The sequence below is a fragment of the Octodon degus genome, unplaced genomic scaffold, assembly GCF_000260255.1.
Source record: "Octodon degus isolate 3935 unplaced genomic scaffold, OctDeg1.0 scaffold00012, whole genome shotgun sequence".
In the NCBI taxonomy this organism is placed as follows: domain Eukaryota; kingdom Metazoa; phylum Chordata; class Mammalia; order Rodentia; family Octodontidae; genus Octodon; species Octodon degus.
In genome coordinates this window covers 9,266,851-9,286,000 of record NW_004524588.1, presented here as the reverse complement: position 1 = coordinate 9,286,000, position 19,150 = coordinate 9,266,851, and the positions used below count along the sequence as shown (strand labels likewise).

The window sequence follows — 19,150 nt, the reverse complement described above, 5'->3', positions numbered from 1 at the left end:
ATAAAATGTAAGTTTCTGAGATCCATCCCTAGAGACTCTTCTCCAATAGATCTGCTCATTCTGACAGGGTTGAGCTGCACACAGCTGATGGAATCCTTACTATGACAATAGAGATTTGTGTGACAATGTCTATTCTGTATGATAATGTATTCATATTTGGATGAAATAGTTATTTCTAATGAATAGGAATAATCATTATCACTTATGCTTCATCTTTATCTAGAATCATTTTGAAATTTCTTTTTAAAAAACATGTAGAAAACTTGCTACACTTACTCTAAAGAATTGGTGGCAGGAATATAATTTTGTGGTTAGCTATGTGGAAAGAGTTATTAAAGACAACTGCTCCCCCTAGCTAACCCTAGATGGCTAGCAATGGTTCCCAATTATTTTGCTTCTATTTTATTTTGATGCAGAATTTTAGCCAGACTGCAGGAAAAGCGGGTCCAGACAGAAAGCCACATAAATATGAGTGAAGAGGGACAAGAACAGCATGATATACCAAGATAATAAATGTTTATGATCACTTCAAAAAAAATTAATGGAGAAGAGTATCTCTTCAAATGAGTTCCCTCTTATTTCAAGGTTATGTAGCAACACCAGCTTCATAAAGATTTTTATATTTATTTAAAGTTGCTTACCATATGGTGTAAGATGAAGTGGTTGTGCTGAATTATCAGTAAAAATTTTGAGGTTGAACTTGCTCTTAGAAAATAGCTGAAATGGAAACGCAGTAATAGGGCTCCAGATCTTTCCAGAATTGAAGTTAGCATCAGCTGCATGATATGTTTCTCTTATTCTGAAAAGTACATGGGAGAAAACACTTAGGACAAGAGGTACGTAATTCAATTTGAAAAATATCATCTACAGCATAAGTGTAAGAGCATTCTGCAGTGTTTAGTTTCAGAAGATTGAAAACGTGAAAGCAATTAATCATTGATTTGAAGTACAGCCCATTTATTTAGGCCAGATTAGTAGAGATTACATTTAGACCAAAAACAAATTGTAAGGGGCTGTTCTTGAGACTTTCCCCGAAGTACCTCATTCTGAAGCAATTAAGAGCTCACTTTCACAAGCATAATGCTATCACCCTCTGGGGAGCTGCAATCTCCTTTTAGAGGTGATTTTTAGTTTCTTTCTGTCCAGAACAAACAATTGAGTGAAACAAACATAAATGGTGGTAAAATTTTAAATTGATGGAAAGATGAAAAAACAGTCTCTGCAGTGAGTTTTGGCCAGGTAATGGTTGGAAAATGGAGACAAAAAATATATCCTACAGTGTGTGTGTGTGCGGGGGGCTCCATGAAGTTACCACAATGAGAGTTAAGATTATTTTCCTATTGCATATCTCCCATGCTGGCCTCATATCTGGGTCATCTTATCAGAAATCCACCCTAGTTCTCACGAGAGAAGTTAGTGTATAGTTCTTGGGGACTGACCAGTTCTGCCCAGAAACCTCTTTTCCCAGCCAGTTTTAGGCCCAGTCTATCTTCTTGCCTCAATAAAACACAGTTTACTCTGAGCATTATTACTTGCTTCATCTCCTTTCTTCTGTTGCCTGAATCTCTCATTTCAGATTTCTCTCAGGCAGATTCTTCTCTGCAAGCCACTCCTTTTGATTTAGAAATAAGTTCTCTCATGTGGGGTAGAGTTACAAACACTAGTTTTCGTTCTCTGTATTCTTAAATTTTTGTATTTTTATACAAATGGCTAAGCATGTAAGTCGAGTACAATCTGAAGAATGACTTTGTCCCTGTGACAGGATCCTCGAGTGTGAATCCTTATGCTGCCACTCAGTAACGTTATGACCAGAGACAAATTATTTGACTAGCTTCTTTGTGCAAAAGGGAGAATTAATATCCACTTCAAAAGTTTCTACAAAAGATTTGCAGAATGATAAGCAAAAGCAAAGCATCGGAATTATCATTTTCTGTCACCACAGCTTGATTTATATTTTATTCCAATGTATAGAATATTGACAAGTAGATATTTAAAATGCTTTTGATGATAAAAAAATGAAGTTTGAGTTCTTCCAGCATTAATTATGTTGACATTTAAATTCTTCCTGACTCAAAAATGATACTTTCTATATTGATCCTTTGCATCCTTGGCATCCACCTTACACTACTTGTACTGAAGTAGCGCCAGCCCTGAAGTTGCTGGAATACTACACTCTGTAGAGTCCATGGAACATCCTATCTATGAGCAGCTTGACCAGTGGCCCAAAAGTACATCAGCGTCACCTTTTCTTCTGGGTCCAATCCCCATATTTCAGATGGAGTATATCTGTGGAAGGTTCCCAAACTTGTGTTTTTGTCACAATTGCTCAAGTAAGCTGCTGCTACTGTTGTTCTGACATTGTAGTTTGAGAACCACTGCTCAGGACAGAGCTGTAGACTACCCTTCCGTGTTACATCTACCACAAAAGTGTAGATGGCAGTTTTGGTTAAAGGTAGAGATGCTTTATGATTTAGTAGTCACTGTATGACAAGATACTATTCAATGCATGCATGATTTCAGATTTTACTCTTTTAGGGAACTAAATTTTCAAATGTAAATTCATGGTTCATTTTTTCCTAAACCCATGCAGACATCTTATATAGATCAGGAATTTCTTCCATCTGCTATGACCTTTCATTATATTTTTTATTAGAATGAGACATATTTCTTGAAAGATGCAACTTCGAATTATGTCACAGCAAGAAACCAAACTGAGCTAGTGAGAGTTCTTTCACAGAGGTATAAAATAGATGCTAATAACATACAGAAGTGTACTTATTTAAATATTGTAAAAATACATTCAGTTAAAGAATATAGATATGCTTTATTATGGCACTTCAGAAGTTTTAGAGAATTTCATGTGAAACTTGGCTTTCAAATTCAATTTTATATCCCATTGTGCATATAATTTCTGTGTAAAATGATTGTGCATGAATACAGTCAATCATTGTATAATTGAATATTTTTCAACAAAATTTACTGAAAATGAAAGCAAGTGCAAGTGAATATAATGTTCAGCTCCATCTCATGATGTCAAAGTTGTTGTTAGCTGTTTGTCTTAGTGTTCATGATTATTAGAAAAGAAATCATTGAGAAAAGGTACATTTAAGAGTTTTGTTGGGAGGCGGAGGTGGGAAGATCACTGAGAGTTTGAGGCCAGTCTCATCTACACAATGAGTCCAGGCTGGCCCAAACATGTAGGGAAACCCTGTCTGAAAAAAACAAAACAACAACAAAAACAAACAAACAAACAAAACTTTGGGAATACACCACAAACTACTAACAAAGCATCACATAAAATATTTTCATGCCCCTACGGCATCTATGACATTTCACTTAATATCAAGTTATGTTTTGGAAAACAAAGTTATGGGAGGAAAATTAGGATAAGTGGGTTTCTACTAAGAAGTGACATCTCATAGCAGTAAGAAGGCTATTTTTCAGGTTGGGGAATTAGCTCGGTGGTCTAAGCACCACCTTGGCAAGTGCAAGGACCCAGGTTCGATCCCCAGTACCAAATGCCATGCAGGCCCTGGAACCTGGGTCATGCTGTGCCAGTCCTGAAACTGGTCATAGTGGTGCACACCTGTAATCCCAGAGCTGGGGAGCTGAGACAAGAGGATCACTACCAGTCTGAGCTTCTACCCAATAAATAAATGAACATTTAATTTAAAAAAAGACTGAAAAAAGAAAACTGTTTCCCATTCTTAACAGGTAGAAATTGTTGAAGTAAAGTGGTAAATTTCTAGCAGTATTCATTATTTTATTACTGTGAGCAGTTTATTCCTAGAAGAGTTGATATTGAAAACTTTGATGATTCTAATTTAGGAATCTATAGTATCCTTTAAAATTTTCTACTGTAGGTGGCTGGGGAGATGGCTCAGTAGAACAAGCACTTCCCTGGCAGGCACAAGGATCTGAATTCAATGCCCAGTTGCACATACACAAAAAAAGATTTAATAAATAAAAATAATAAAATAAAATTTCCTACTTTAAACCTAAGAAAAATAGCAAAGATTAAATATTTTTATAGATTTGAGTGTTTTTTTTTTTTTTTTTTTGTATGTGTGTGCTTGTCTTTATTCCTGGAATTATAAATACAAGTCTTTTGAAGCAGGAATCTTGCTTTTAAATCTTGATATCTCTCACAAAGTAGTTGTTAAACACAAAAACTGCCTTTAAATTAGTGATGGAATAATTTACACAATTTTTAATCCCAAATAATCATTCAGTAAGTTATGGCTTAGAAATAAATGTATATTTTAGGGTTCAGAATAATGACCATAAACAGATAAAAGCCAAGAGGACAAAAAGGTAAATGCATTACATTTTGAAAACTTTTACATCTAGCAGTAGAATAGATGGCATTGTATAAATTTTATATTTATTTGTTTATTTTACAGTTTCAAAATTTTGTTTTAAAATAAATGCAAGAATGGTTTATTGGCTTGAAAAACAAAAACTATTTTTGTTTAAGCCACCAGCATATATTATCTTTAAGAATGCTGTGCAAGATTGACTTGGAAGGGCTGGTGAGATGGCTCAGTGGTCTAAAGCACCTACTTGGAACAAGCTTGGCAAAGCACGGGGACCGTGGTTTGATCCCCTGGCACCACTTGCCAGCCAGCCTCGCTCCCTGGTGGGCTGAGCTGGCCACACACACACACACACACACACACACACACACACACTAAATAAATGTTTATAAAACAAAAAGATTGACTTGGAAGAATTGACTAAAGAAAGCTAACAAATGAGGTTTATTTGGATTTAGATATACTTTAAAATAGCATGTTTTATGCAATAGAATATTTTGAACAGTGTTGCTGCCACGCATGTTGTGAAATTATTTTGAAAACAATCAGTATATTTATACCTTAAGAAAAGATACTGAATATTTTAATTATAGATGTGTGATACTTCTTAAAAGACAAAAAGGTTTCCAACTGGAAAGGATGAACTACATAAATATTTTAAAGGACATATCACTGCATTGTGTTGGTAGGAGAAACACAGATGAGAGTTGAGAAACTAAAAAGCTAAACAGATCATATTTCTGAAATACATGTCAGAGGAAAGCAAGAAATAGAGTAGTTTGTCTTCCGAATATTAGAGCAACTCATCAAGTTGCAGATTTATGTATAGATGTGAAATCAAGTGTATTAAGAAATTAGTATTTTAGGGGCTGGCCAAATAGCTCAGTGGATTAAAGTGCCCACAAGCAGGAGCAGAGGTTGGGATTTACTCCCTGGGCCTGCCATGCCAGCCCTGACCCCGGGGCACGCTGAGACAGTAATTGAGACTGGGCATGGTGGCTCAGGCCTGTAATCCCAGCTCTTGGGAGGCTGTAAATGGGAGAATCAATGTGAGTCCTATCTACACAGCGAGACCCTGTGCACCCTGTAAACCCTGTCCTAAATACAAAAGAAAAAAGAAAGAAATTAGTATTTCAGAAAGTGTCTATTGTACTTTTGTACCAGAGATTAGTGTTTAGGTTAGCAAAAATATCAATGATTTTTTGGTAAAATCTTCTAGTGATTAAATTTGTTTTGTAATGGATGCACACATAATTTGATACTTTCACAAACTGTTAAAGGTAAGATTTAGTAAGAAAGAGGCATTCACATGATTCTAAATAGGATGTCCTGGGTAGAATATCCTGTGTTAAATTGGGACTGACCAAGAAAAGTCAGATGTTCGTGATTACAAATGAAAAGTGAATTCACTACCAACCAAATTACTAGCAAAAAACAAAGCTGGTTCTGAAATTCTGAAGCATTTAGCTTTGATCAAATTTTCAAGAGAAAATTATCTAGTTGACTATACACATACAAACCACAACAGAAGTTGATGAATAAACTAATTTGTCGATTTTTAAAATTTCTGGCTTTCTGCACAAGTTATAAGACTTTGACATTTTATATCTAAAATCAATCATTTGAGTGGTATCTAAATAGACAAATTTATTCAAGCTTTAGTGAAATTACAGCACTTACTTTTTCACTTTGCCACAAAAGGAGACCAGGCTTGGATTACTGCCTCGGGGTACTTCAATAATTTCAATGGAACAACCTATTGGCTTAAAATAAAAATGACTACATTAATGTGGTCCACTATAAAGAATAGAATAATACAATTTTACAATGTTTTTACTATTTTAAAGGTTTTTTAAATTAAATATAATAATATATAGAACAATGCATATGACATAAATCTAAAATTTGATTTTGAGAAACACTTAAAGTGATACCAGTACCAAAATGGAAATATAAAACTTTAGAACGTTCCCTAATACCTCCTTCTGTTCAATTCACAGCCTATTTGGTGGCTTATTCATATTTTATCAACATAGCTTGTGTGTATTTCCTTTTTTGATTTTGGCTTCTGTCACCTAAATATATATTTCCCAAGTTTACTGTTACTGTCATACATACAAGTATTTCATCACTTTTATCGAGGGTTATGAACTTCTCTTTTGTTACTATTCCATAATTTGTTTGGATTTTATTTTTTTTTAAAGAAGATCTTGCTCTGTAGTCCAGGCTCTCCTTGAACTCACGATGGAGCCCAGGCTGTTCTGGAGCTGGAGGTGTTTCTCCTGCCTCCATCTCCCTAGTACCGAGATTATAGGCATATGCCTCTGCACCCAGTTGACATTTTCCTCTTGATGGACATTTGGATTATTTTTAGCTTTGGGGTATTGCAAAGAAAATTATTAACCTTTATAATAAATAATAGTGGACATTTAGCTCATTTTTTTGAATTTATGCATAATTCAGTTAGAGGATAAATAGATGTTTGGTATTAAAAGAACTAATTTTGCTTTGTCATTATATTTTTAAAGATTGATTGATTGATATGGTACAGGGTCTTGCTATGCAGCTAAGACTCATAATGATCCTCCTATTTTCAGCCTCCCCAGCTCTGGAATTACCAGGGTGCCCCTTCATGCCTTGTTTTGGGGCCAGCATTGTATGCTCAGGGGGATCCTGAACCGAGAAGGCATGCAGTACTGGGGATTGAGTCCAAGTCCTTGCTCTTGCCAGGCAGGCACTTACACTGCTGAGCTTTCTTCCTAGCCTTGCTTTGTTATTTTGAAGCTGAGCTATTAGATACATATGGATTTAAATTTATTATGTCTTCCTAATTACCACTTTCAAAATTGCAAAATGACTTTTTTCCTCTAATAATAGTCTATTTTGAGCTGTACTTTTCCTGATATTAATCACTGCACAAACTTTCTTTTTCTAGTTAAATGATAAATGTTTTTGTTTCTTTTGCTTTGAATCTATTTTTTTTTTGCTTAAGAGTTTTATTTTTATCTAGTTAGTCACTTTCTGTTTCTGATTTGGACATGTTTATCTTGTTATTTATTTTATGTTTCTATGGAGGTGGTTTTATTTCAGACTACCATATTTACCTATGGTTCTACTTGTCTCTTCTATTTTATTCTCTTTCTCCTGATTTTATCTATTTGGATTTTGCCTATTTCATTTAATTCTTCTACTGAATTTTTAGCTTTTTACCTTTGCACTGTTTTTTAGTATCTATAATAGGTCTAGATATTATACTATGCAATTTTAATGAATTCAGAGTTGCATTGCATCTAAAATGCAAGGATTTACAACAGCAAAATGGGTACGCTTCTCACGCTTTCTGCTATTGTCATATATTTGCATATATAATAAATCCCCAGTGATATGCTATGATTGCACTTAATTACTTTATAAATTTAACGGTAGCTTTTTACATTTTCAGCATGCTTACTAATTTCTACCACTCTTCACTAGAGTGATAGTGAATAAGGCCTTCTTAGATCCCTCCAGGTATCACTTTCCTTGTACCTGAAATATTCATTTAGGTACAATTTCTTTGTAGGAATGTAAGCAACTAATTTTTTTCAACATTATTTGTACGTCTTTATTTTCATTTTCATTTTTGAAACACATAGTCAAAGGGTATAAAAGTAACCTTTATGTCTCCTAAAGTAGTCCTTATTTAGATCATTAAAACAGAAGAAATAGTTTTCCAGTATAAGTCACAGGGTGATAGTTCACATAATATATTCAAATTAAACAGTAACTTACAGTACTAAAGACAATTTTCACACACATACAAACCCCAAATGCCATATTCAAATATTTTATTGGGTATCTTATTTGGCAATGATTAAAAATATAAGTTGCTTCTGCCAAATAAAAATGTAACAGTAAACATCTTGTTAGCAAAGTGGGCAAAATATTTACTGCTTTTCACATCCATATTTTCCCTATAATATTTTTTGCTATCTTCTCAGTCCTCCTAAAAAATTTCACATAATTTCATAAGATAAGCACAGATATAAACTACCTCAAGTAGCAATTACTGATGGCTGTTTTTTCACTTCCCATTCCATTATCATAATTATACTTCTAAAAAGTAACCCGGATGTTAACTAAACCACAGACAAGCCCTCCTTCACTTGCAATTTAAGGCATCTAAAGAATATTAATCAAACACAGAGGATGTCCTGGGGATTGAACTCAGGACCTTGTACTTGCCAGGCAGGTGCTTATGCCTCTGACCTAACTCCCCAGCCAGGATGATCTATTCTGAAATTATGTATTTTGGTGGTAGTCTTGAGTTAAAAGGTCAATGTTGAACAAGTGATTTTTTTTTCTACTCCTTCCAAAGACTTTCCAGTTGTAAAAATATCAAGCTTAGCTGTACTTAAATATAATTCCACCATCTCTTTTTTTTCCATTGTTTATGATGAGAGGTTGCTTTCATTCAAATTATAGTTCAGATATTTGAAATCTATCCCACCTTGTCTTCCACCTTTTTCTTCCTTTTGATATTTAGATATTTAAGTATATGTTTAGTGTGATTAACCTTGTACTGATAATCGCAACCAAATTTGGTGAATTTCCTGGCCATTATTTCTTCAAATTAAATTTCCTGATTTTAGTTGCCCGTATATCATACCCCTTGTCTCATCAAATCTGAATCTATACTTTTTTTTTTTTTTTTTTTTTGGTATTGGAGATTGAACTCAGAACCTTGCGCTTGCCAGGCCAGCATTTATTCTACTGAGCTATCTCCCTGGCCCTATACTCATTTTTATATGATTCCTCTATTTTTATCTTCAACGTGGGTAGTTTAGGTTTTTTTGCTTTCAAGCTCACCCCTTTCATCGTGCCATTTCTCACATGTTGACTTTTTGATTAGAGTTACTCTTTTCAGCACCTGAATTGTTATGTTTTTATTTTTCCATTATTTGCAATTTCTTGTTGAGATTTCATTTACTACACACTATGAGCACCTTTTATGTTGCATACTCTTAGTAATGACTTGAATGTCTTCATCTGTTAATTCTAAAACCTGGCTTAGCATAAAGATTCTTTCTATTAACTGGGTTATTTTCTTGATTGCTGGCCAAAATTCTCTTCTCCTTTACATATCTGTGCATCCGTTGTCATGTATTGAATACTGTAGATGGTGTATTGTGAGTTATGGTATTCAAACAATAAAGTGTTGAGTTTTTTCTTTGGCAAAGAGCTAAAATCTGCTTTGTCTTGTCATCCTTATTTAAATATTTTATTGAGTCACGTCTATTTTCATTGGTATAGTATTCATTGTGGAGAATTACTTTTACCAAGGTTTGAATTTGTGGAATTTCATTTGAATGCTAGAAGTATTCTGCATTCAGTCTCTTTTCTAGTTTAGCCATACCTTCTGTGCATAACTAGTACATTGGTGAAACCAACTACCATCACATTCTCAACCCAAGGTTGGCAATATCTACACAGCCCTGCAAGCACATCCCATGACTTGCCAAGAATGCGTAGTAACTTCTTTGTAGACTTCAGATTCCCACTCAGTAGGTAGCTCCCTCTCCTGACCTGCAAGCTACAACCTGCAACTAATTGCAGCTCAGTGTCACTGCCAGATCTTTGAAATATATTGTATGCTAGGCAAAATGGATGCAAAGAAGGCATGACTATGTGAGTTCACAAATGGCTTATGGATCTAATTAGCTTGTAAATAATGTCAACACTGTAAAGCAGCAGCTCAGTGGCACAAATCCAGTTCCACCAGGTAGTAGAGAAGCAGGAAACTGCCCTCAGGCACAAAGCAAGATCGGCACAATTTTCACTTTTTTCTCAATGATCAGCATTTTATATTAACTCCTGTTCAGTGCCTCAGCTCTGCTGCTTCATCTATTGTGCCTATTTAGCAGTAGGGAAGTTTAATACTGAATACACCGTCTTAAGAATGAGTTGTGCCTATGATTTGACATTTTGTTCAGATCACTACTACTCCATTACAAGTATGTTAGGTAGGATTTGGTGTTTCTTTTCCTGGACACTCATCCCAGCTGTTGTTCTATGATGTTAACATTATTTACAACCTAATTTTTTAAACAATTTTATTGAGAAACAAATAGCAATGAGACAGTTTCAAAATCGAATACTAGCACAGTTTCAATAATTAATACATTGCATATTGTTGTCTTCTTAGTGGTTATTCATAGTGCAAATGCAGATATGATAACCTGTCCACAAACACTATTAGAACAAATCTATCTATTCATTGAATTAAGAGAAAGTAGTTGTATAACTATCCTAACTATTTTGTATATACAGATACAAAATGGTCCTTCATTTGTATCCCCTTTTTTGTTTAGTTTTGTCAGAGAAGGGTATTCCATTGTCATTTAAATATTGTAGGTGTGTGAATTATGCATGATATTCCAATATAGTCCAGTAGTCCATAATAGTAGTGGGTTTTCCATAGGACTGGCAATGTCAGAAGTAGCTGACTTGAGCCTTTTACAGCTCAGCATATTAATATGACTTTACTTTTTATATTTCATTTTTGTACTTTTCTGCTGGATGGTTAAGACCAAGATAAAGCAAGACCTATATAACAAGAAATGTAACTTTTGCATCTGATAAGGTCAATCAAATCTCCTCAGGATTTATCATGAAACCCTGTACCACAGTTTGTAAATCTTTTGTCAGTGTCAGTCATGTGGATGAGTCACGGCCATTGCTTGACCAATTTGCTCTCTGTGAAAGCCTGAGAGAATGTTTTCTCTCCATGTGACTCTCCTTAGGCACACTCTCCATCATTGATCACTTTCCTTTGTGGCCCCATAATCTCCTTCATCAGAAAATTTGTGACACAACTGAGTTACAGGATGTACAACCTAATTTGATCCATAAGCCATGTATGAACTCACATACTCATGCCTTCTTCTCATCCATTTTGCCTAGCATACAATATATTTCAAAGAATTGGTAGACAGTTATTGAATCCTTCTGACATTCTCTGAAATTTTAATTGTAATGACATTTCTTCTTTTCTATCATTTACTTCTGGCTTTTAAATGCTGTGTAAGAAGAGGCACCTTTAACTATTATATTGGAAATTCAATGGTTACTAAAGTGAAAAACTACTAATAAAATCACTAGGATGACTTGAACAATATTGCTTAATTTCTTTCCTTTTGTCTTTCTTTCTTTCTTTCTTTCTTTCTTTCTTTCTTTCTTTCTTTCTTTCTTTCTTTCTTCCTTTCAGAATGAACCCAAGTGAAGTTGCCTGCTGATAATACAATTAAAATGTCTCTGGGTCAAAGGATATTGTTCCTACCAATAATGGTAATGAGATGATAATGATATGATTAATGATAATTAATAATAATGAGATAATTAATGATAATGAGATGTCATTACAGTGTGACATGCACATATATACATATATGTCTGTGTATTTTTGCATAGGTGCTCAACACAGTAAGAATAGAAGATATTATCAGCTCAACCTCAATTAATGATATTTTTATCCAAAAAATATATGTGTTGTAGCATTTTATTTAGTCTGATGAAGCTAGACTTAATTTTTCTCAGAAATTATTCTTTTTTCTCAGAAACAACCATTAGTACAATCATATGAAATTTGAAAATAAATGAAAAATTTTTGAAAATAATCTTAGCATATTTCTCAATGTAGTTACCCTCACTGACAATCAATTGGATGAATGATTCTTCCGGCTTCACATATAAATATGAATTAATCATATTATACATACCTCTGTGGTTTCTGTCCATGGACTTTCCCATTTTCTGGGTAGAACAGAATCTTCAAAGAACATTAGAGAAGGATTTGCAGTGTTGGTATTTGCAGTTCTCTCATTCTCATCTTTTGGCATGAAGTCAGTTGAGGAGGATGAATATACATGAGAAACATTCTCTTCAAATCCTATATGGTAGTGATGATTTTTAGATTTCAATTCTCTTTGTGGATTGATTTCATCCAAATTAGTGCTTGACAGATTTGCAAGACTGAATCTAAGGCCATCAGCATCATGATGTTTTCTTATGGAGTTTCCCAAAGAACTGTGTTTATTCATCACTTCTGATTTTGGTAGCACAGAAGGTTTAAAACCAGTAGCTGAACTTTTCCCACTTTGAGTCCAAGAGAGTTCTGGGCTTTTAGCAGGGAATTCATTCAAGGATATTTGGTGTGTTTCAGTTGGCAAATGCCTTTTTGGGTCCCAGCTTAGTACAGTGGGCATAAAAAAGTTATTTTTTTCTATTTCACCCTGATAGAGTGGGTTTCTATTACTGATTTCTTTTACTAGCTGATCAAAACCCAGACTAACTTGGTTTGGTGAGAAGGACTGATTTATAGAGTGAAATTCTCCATGTTCATACTGTTCTTCATGTGGTTCATTGGGATGTGGATCTACCTGCCAATTGTATGCCATTCTTTATTTTATGTAACTGAGAGGATTGACTTTGTTCCAGATATCCCCTTGATGATATTATAAAAGGATAGGACTTTTCCTAGAAAAAAAAGACATAAAAAGAAATGAAAAATTATTTAATTGGCAATAAAGGAGTTTTGAAGAAATAAATTATATATATGTTTTCCTTTGGCAAATAAAATAATTTCTTGAGTATATAAAACTAAATAAAGCCTCATAATGTTACAAATATGAGGGAGCACACTGACTTTGGAAGAAATCATGGAAACTCATATAATAGAAGAGTAAGTCCAGGATGACTATAACAAGAAGTTCATAAATCTATCCAAAGTCAATATCCCACTTTGAACCTCCTTTTCTACTGAATATCCACTTGCTAATGACAACAGTAAGTTCTTTTTTAATCAATCATCCAGAAATATGTTAGCCTGAGAATATCTGTGTCTTATTAAGCTGTCTAGGCATCTTGATCAACAAATAACCTGTCATAAGACAGTCTTGGAGGCCTGCCCCTTAGCTCAGTTCTTTAAGTGACTGCTTCAACAAAACAGTCAGGCTCAGGTTGCGGTGGTTCAATTCCCACAACTCAAGCCAGCCAAACCTGCCCTGAAGGCATTTGGAGAAAAAAAAAAGACATAGTCTTAACTTTCTTTTTCCCTCTATACCCAGTCATCTAAAAATGCTTCATTGAACCCCTTCCTCCCTAAAGGATATTAAATAATTGCAGAGTCTTATATTTACATCTTAAAACTATTTTCATTAAGTTTGCCTATGAGCTTTCTGTCATTAAATTCAAGTGCCATATTTTTAGCTTAACAAATTTTTTTTGGCTGTAAATGTTTTATTCTTTTCATGGTACTTCTTACATTAACATTTCTTGATTTCTTATATTGAATCTTTGGGACACAGAATTGTCCAAATTTCTCTTTGTTTTTTTCTCAAACATTCCTCTACTTATATTTTTTATGTGATCCCTGTCAGAGCTTACTTTCTTCTCGGTTATGCTATCGAAGGTTGTTTTATACCTCCTGTGGCTTAGATTACTGTCTATTTTTCAATGGCTCCAACCTAGGTCACTTTTATTCTCTAGGAGCTAAATGCACTTGTTTTTTTAATATCCCTAATGGAAAATTTAAAACTTAAATCCTATTTCACCTGAGTACATGCTCCTATACCTGTGTCCTTTATGTCAGAAAATGGTCCAAACTTCTCTGTTACTCCAACTGGAAACTGAGATCTCATTTCTTTAGACCCTCTCTCACTCTTATCGTGCTGTGTCAGTGAACGCATCAGTCCATTTAGAGTCCATCATAGAAACACATCTGGCCTCTGTCTTCCCCTGTCTACTAGGACCCAATTCTGTTTTAAATCTTTCATTTTTAAAATCTGAAATATTGGATTATTCTTGAAACTATTTCTATGTTTTCTGCAATCTACTCTTTGTACTCAATCACTTAGATTTTCATTTTCATGTTATATTTAAGACTTTAACCGCATGTCTTCTGTAGGAATTGTTTTTTAGTGGTTCTGCAGTGTCTTAGGATAATACTTGTAATTCTCAGGTGTCCTGGGTGCTCCTCAGTGACCTGGCCACACTCTCTGCTTGGTTTAAGCTATTTAGTCTTGTTCTCTGCTAATCTCCTGATCTCCTGGATCCTTAGAAAGACTTTTTCTTCTAGTCAGGCATGGTGACTAAAACCTGTAATTCTAGCACTCAGGAGGCTGAGGCCAGAGAATTGTTGAGTTCAAGACCAGTCTGGGCAACAAAGTGAGCTCAAGGCCAGCCTGAAGTACATAACAAGATCCTGTCTCAAAAAGACTAAGACAAGCAAGCAAAAACAAATAAATGAATAAAAAGCAAAATGAAAGACTGTTCTTTCATATCGGACAGCATATGTCCAGGTTCTTAACTTGAATGTTCATTTTACATCTTACTGGATTATTCTTTCCCATTATTTAAGAGACCTTATGAGATGATTTCTTCAAAGAAACTTCCTTGTATCCCCAAATGAGACTAAGAATTGTTCTGCAAGATATTTGCTACACTTTATACTTCTCATTGCCGCTAATGACCACACTTGTAATTATATGTGTACCTTTTTTTCCCCATCATCACATTCTGTTTGTTTTTTCACTTATAGCTTGACACTTACTAGTTTTCTTCATTTAGAGTAGATGCTCACTTGTATTTGTTAAATGTTTCAATAGTTTAAAAAATTGTAAATGAATGATGACAAGATGAAAAGGAAAAAGCTTTCACAGACATATTACAGCTCTCACTGACAATGAATGTCTATGTTAAAGGTATAATTTTTATAGGATATTTTGATCATGATTATCAAATAGGAAATCTGTCAATCTTTTGTTGCAATAGAAATTCATTTGACTTTATTGGCATCTATGAGTTTTTAAAAGTACAAATCATTTATGGATTAAGTTAATTGGATTCTTGTTGTTGTTTTTATTATTATTATTATTATTATTATTATTATTATTTTTATTATTACGTGGCCCTGGACATAGATTGCAGGGCCTTCATACTGAGCTACATTTCCAGCCTATTTTAAGATTCAGAGACAGAGTATTGCTAAGTCCCTAAGTTGCTCAAGCTGGGCTCATACTTGGAATTCTCCTGACTCAGCCTCCTAGAGTGCTGGGATAACAAGTGAAGCTACTATACCTGGTTAGTTTTATCTTATTTATTTATCTATTTATTTATTTATTTATTTATTTATTTATTTATTTATTTATTTATTTTGGTGGCACTGGGGATTGAACTCAGGACCTTGGGGTTGCTAGGCAGGTACTTATGCCCTGGAGCTGTCTCCCCAGCCCTATATTTTAAATATTTAGTTAAGAAATTGAGCTAAATAGGGAAAAGTTGTTAAGAGATATGTATAAAAGTGCGCAGAATGGTTAACTAGAAAAATGAATCTTAGAATATTATTTGACACTATTCTAATAATTAATTTACAGAGATAGATTACACAGCACAAATTGCTTTTTCAGGAGCTACATTTTTAATTTCCGTGTTCGCAGTGGAAGTTTTGCTTCTGTAAGACAAATTATACTTCCCCATTTTTCTCTCATGTAACTCAGAGCTTTTAAGTAGATGTGGCATCAATTCTAACAACCAGAGCCGGTATCTTATTCCATTCTTCTTCAGTCTGACCCGCTGCTCCTTTTTATGTTACGATGGTAAATGTAGTTATACGAAAATTTTCACCACTTTTGATAGTTTGTTTGATTTTTGCGCATTTTTAAAAACTTTGCAGAGCCACCAGCGAAGTTTTAAAATAGGGAATGAGCGGTCTAATGCTGAAAGTGAACGTCCCGTTCAGCCGGACCAACTTGTGTTGTTAGTAATAGTAATCGGGACGACGATGCCTCGTAGCTCTGAGTCGTTTGCCTGCACCTGTGCGCGCTTACGTGCGTCATTCCTCGCTGCAACCTGTCAGGTCTGTAACAGTGTGCTACCGCAAGGAAACCCTGGAAGACGTGGAGCCACAAAATGATGAGCCCCCTTACTAAGATGTTAACATCTGTATGTCACAGATCCGGATATAGGGTTGCAGGACTGCACCAACTCACCTCCCACTGTCGTACAACAAACAGTTAAAAATTTAAAATTTTATTAATGAAGTGTCTTTTTCAGCATTCCTTGCTTAAAATCAAAATGAGTTCAAAGCCTATAAAAAAGTCATTATCACAAGATAAAGGAAAGTAAGAGATACTTTTCATATTGAAAATGTAATAAAAACAGAACCTCTTCCGTGTACCATTTTTCATATTAAATTTAGTGAATTTAAGGCATTTCTCCTAATTTTAAGTTTCCTTTATGCCATCATAATCTGGAAGTTGGAGTATTTTTTAGTTTGTAAACAAAAATGTCATTTAAGGCGGTGCGGTAAATATTCCTACTTTGCGTTATGAAGGAATGTGCTAAATAATTAAGTCATATAGCTTTATTCTGAAGCAGGGCCACATGTGTAGTTTAGTAGCAATTATGGCATATTTGAAAGGGCATGGCTGCCAATCTCCAATTTAAGAAAGAGTCTGCGGAACTGTTGAAAATATGTATAGTAGGAAGAATCATGCCTTGCCAAATATTTTCAGGTATTTATCTCTGAATCCTGAATTTTAACTGTTACATGGCAAAGAGAATGTAAGCTTACAGGGGAATTTTTCTAATCAGCTGATGTTAAAAATAGAGAAGTTTTCTGGTTGAGCCAGTCACAAGGGCAGGTTGGCAGCAGAAATGATGAAATAGATGGAGTGTTTCAAATATACTGGGTGTTTAAATTTTAAAAAGCTATCCAGCAAAGATACGTTGCTACTGCTCTCAAAATTCTTCCTTGCACTTCCAACATTTATCCCATGTTCTTGCCACTTCCTGAAATGATTCTGGATGTCCCCCCTTTCATGTAAGTGGTCTAAAAAAATACAGTGAAGACTGCTGTCAGGTGCCATCCAAGGAAAAGGCAGGCTTATATGAGTAATGTGTCCTGCTCCATTGTATTCACTGGATCTGGCATGGGACAACCGTGGGGTCTTTCCTAAGGTGAAAATGACCATAACAGGGGAAAGGTTTTAATCAACTGAGATATCATATCAGTTATGTCAGTGATGTAGAGACCCATCGAAGAGGACTTCCAGAGCTGCTTCATAGCCGGCACATGCCTATATCTTCAGCACTATGAGTTTCAGACCAGTTTTTGCTACACAGAGCATTCAAGGCCAGGCTGAATGACCTAGGGAGACCCCCGGTCAGAAATGAACAAGTCTCACACACACAAAAGAAAGCAAAATAAAAATTTTGCAGAAATTGTGGGAGAGGTATGTTCAAAGCGAGGGGGAATATTTTGGGGGAGATTAGCATGCTTTCTACCATAACAGAATTTTTTAAATGGAAACTTTTGCAGTCTTGTTGATTCACATGTCTTATGCAGGGAGAAGAACAGACGCAGCCTTTTTTGGCTGTGAAGTGGGAAAAAGACCGTGTTCCAGAGGCTTTGAGCAGCTTCCAGATTCTGAACTAAGTAAGACGGAAGACCTTCCCCTAGGGCTTCCAGGAGAGCCTGCAGGCCTGGTCACATGTTGAGTTTAGCACAGCAAAAGCCAAGTCAGAGTCAGAGTTCTGACTTAAGAAAGTATAATGTAATACATTTGTGTTGCTTTAGGCAAAGGTATTTACATACAATATGTAAATGAGATGTTGCTTTCTAACTTGGTTGGACAGTCAGGGACTGGAAGATGTTAAGAGAGCTGTGCACACGCGCCCACACACACACACACACACACACACACACACTCACACACACATATACATATAATACACACACACAGCCTCTCCTTGTTGGAAAAATTCACCCAAATTTAAAACAGTGCACCACTTTCGCTTATGATCTTCAATTTAACTTGCAAGAGATAATTTTATTGAGGTTTAATTACTTACATGGCCTCCAAGACAAAGTACAGACAAAAGGAGGCATCTGTCAAGAGAAAGGTCAGGCTTTGGCAGCTGCTTCTATTTTTGAACCTACAAAGATGTAAATATTATCCAACCAGCTCCTATGTTTAGAGAGGAGCACAAATGTTTGCTTTATGAAAGTGTAAAGACTAAAAAACAGTTCTAAAATTATCTCTCCTTGAGCCCAAAAGCTTTGGCTATACTGCTGTGTGATACATCTGCATGACAGAGATGAAACGAGGGCAATAGAACAAATTGTGGACTTAAAAATACTGACCTTTCATTGTGATATATTTTAGGCACAGAAAATGCATCAGCTTTTAGCGTATGTGGATAAATGCCATGGATTCAAAGTTGAGCTGAAGGTGTAGGACATTTCAAGGATCAATCAACCTAAGCCAATAGCTCAGCGGATTAGGACGCCTGCAAGCAAGCAGGCATATGGGTGGAGGCAGAGGTGGGGGAGGGGGTGTTGGATCCCCAGGCCTGCCGTGCATGCCCCCACCCTGGGGGGGCTCACTGAGACAGCAAATGAGATTGGGCATGGTGGCGCGCGCCTATAATCCCAGCTCTTGGGAGGATGTAAATAGGCAGATCACTATGAGTCCGATTTAGTAGTGAGATACTGAGTACCCTGTAGACCAATCCTTAAAATATAAAAAACAAACAAACAAACAAACAAACAAACAAACAAACACCTAAGCTATCTGCATTTTCAGTATGAGGGTAAGAAAATCTATATCTATTGCAACTCAGATAGCTCAGGGGACTAAAGCACCTGCTTAGGCAGACACAGGGACCAGGCTTCGATCTCCTGCATGCTGTGCCTGCCCTGCCCCTAGGGCTAGCTGAGATGGAAATTGAGACGGGGCATAGTAGTGCCGCCTGTGATCCCAGCGTTTGGGAGGCTGAAAACAGCAGGATCACTA

At 35.5% G+C, this 19,150-nt stretch overlaps 1 protein-coding gene across 1 annotated transcript in view; it reads right to left on the bottom strand.

Moving 5' to 3' along the window:
• The window catches only part of Pik3c2g (phosphatidylinositol-4-phosphate 3-kinase catalytic subunit type 2 gamma), a 379,694-nt gene that overhangs the window by 342,624 nt on the left and 17,920 nt on the right, over nucleotides 1–19,150 (bottom strand). The window contains exons 3-5 of the mRNA XM_004626203.2: nucleotides 12,074–12,830; nucleotides 5,997–6,079; nucleotides 642–799 (exon numbers count right to left, since the gene is read on the bottom strand). Coding sequence (XP_004626260.1) covers nucleotides 642–799; nucleotides 5,997–6,079; nucleotides 12,074–12,751 — 919 coding nt within the window. The 5' untranslated portion in view covers nucleotides 12,752–12,830. The remainder of the gene's footprint in view (nucleotides 1–641; nucleotides 800–5,996; nucleotides 6,080–12,073; nucleotides 12,831–19,150) is intronic.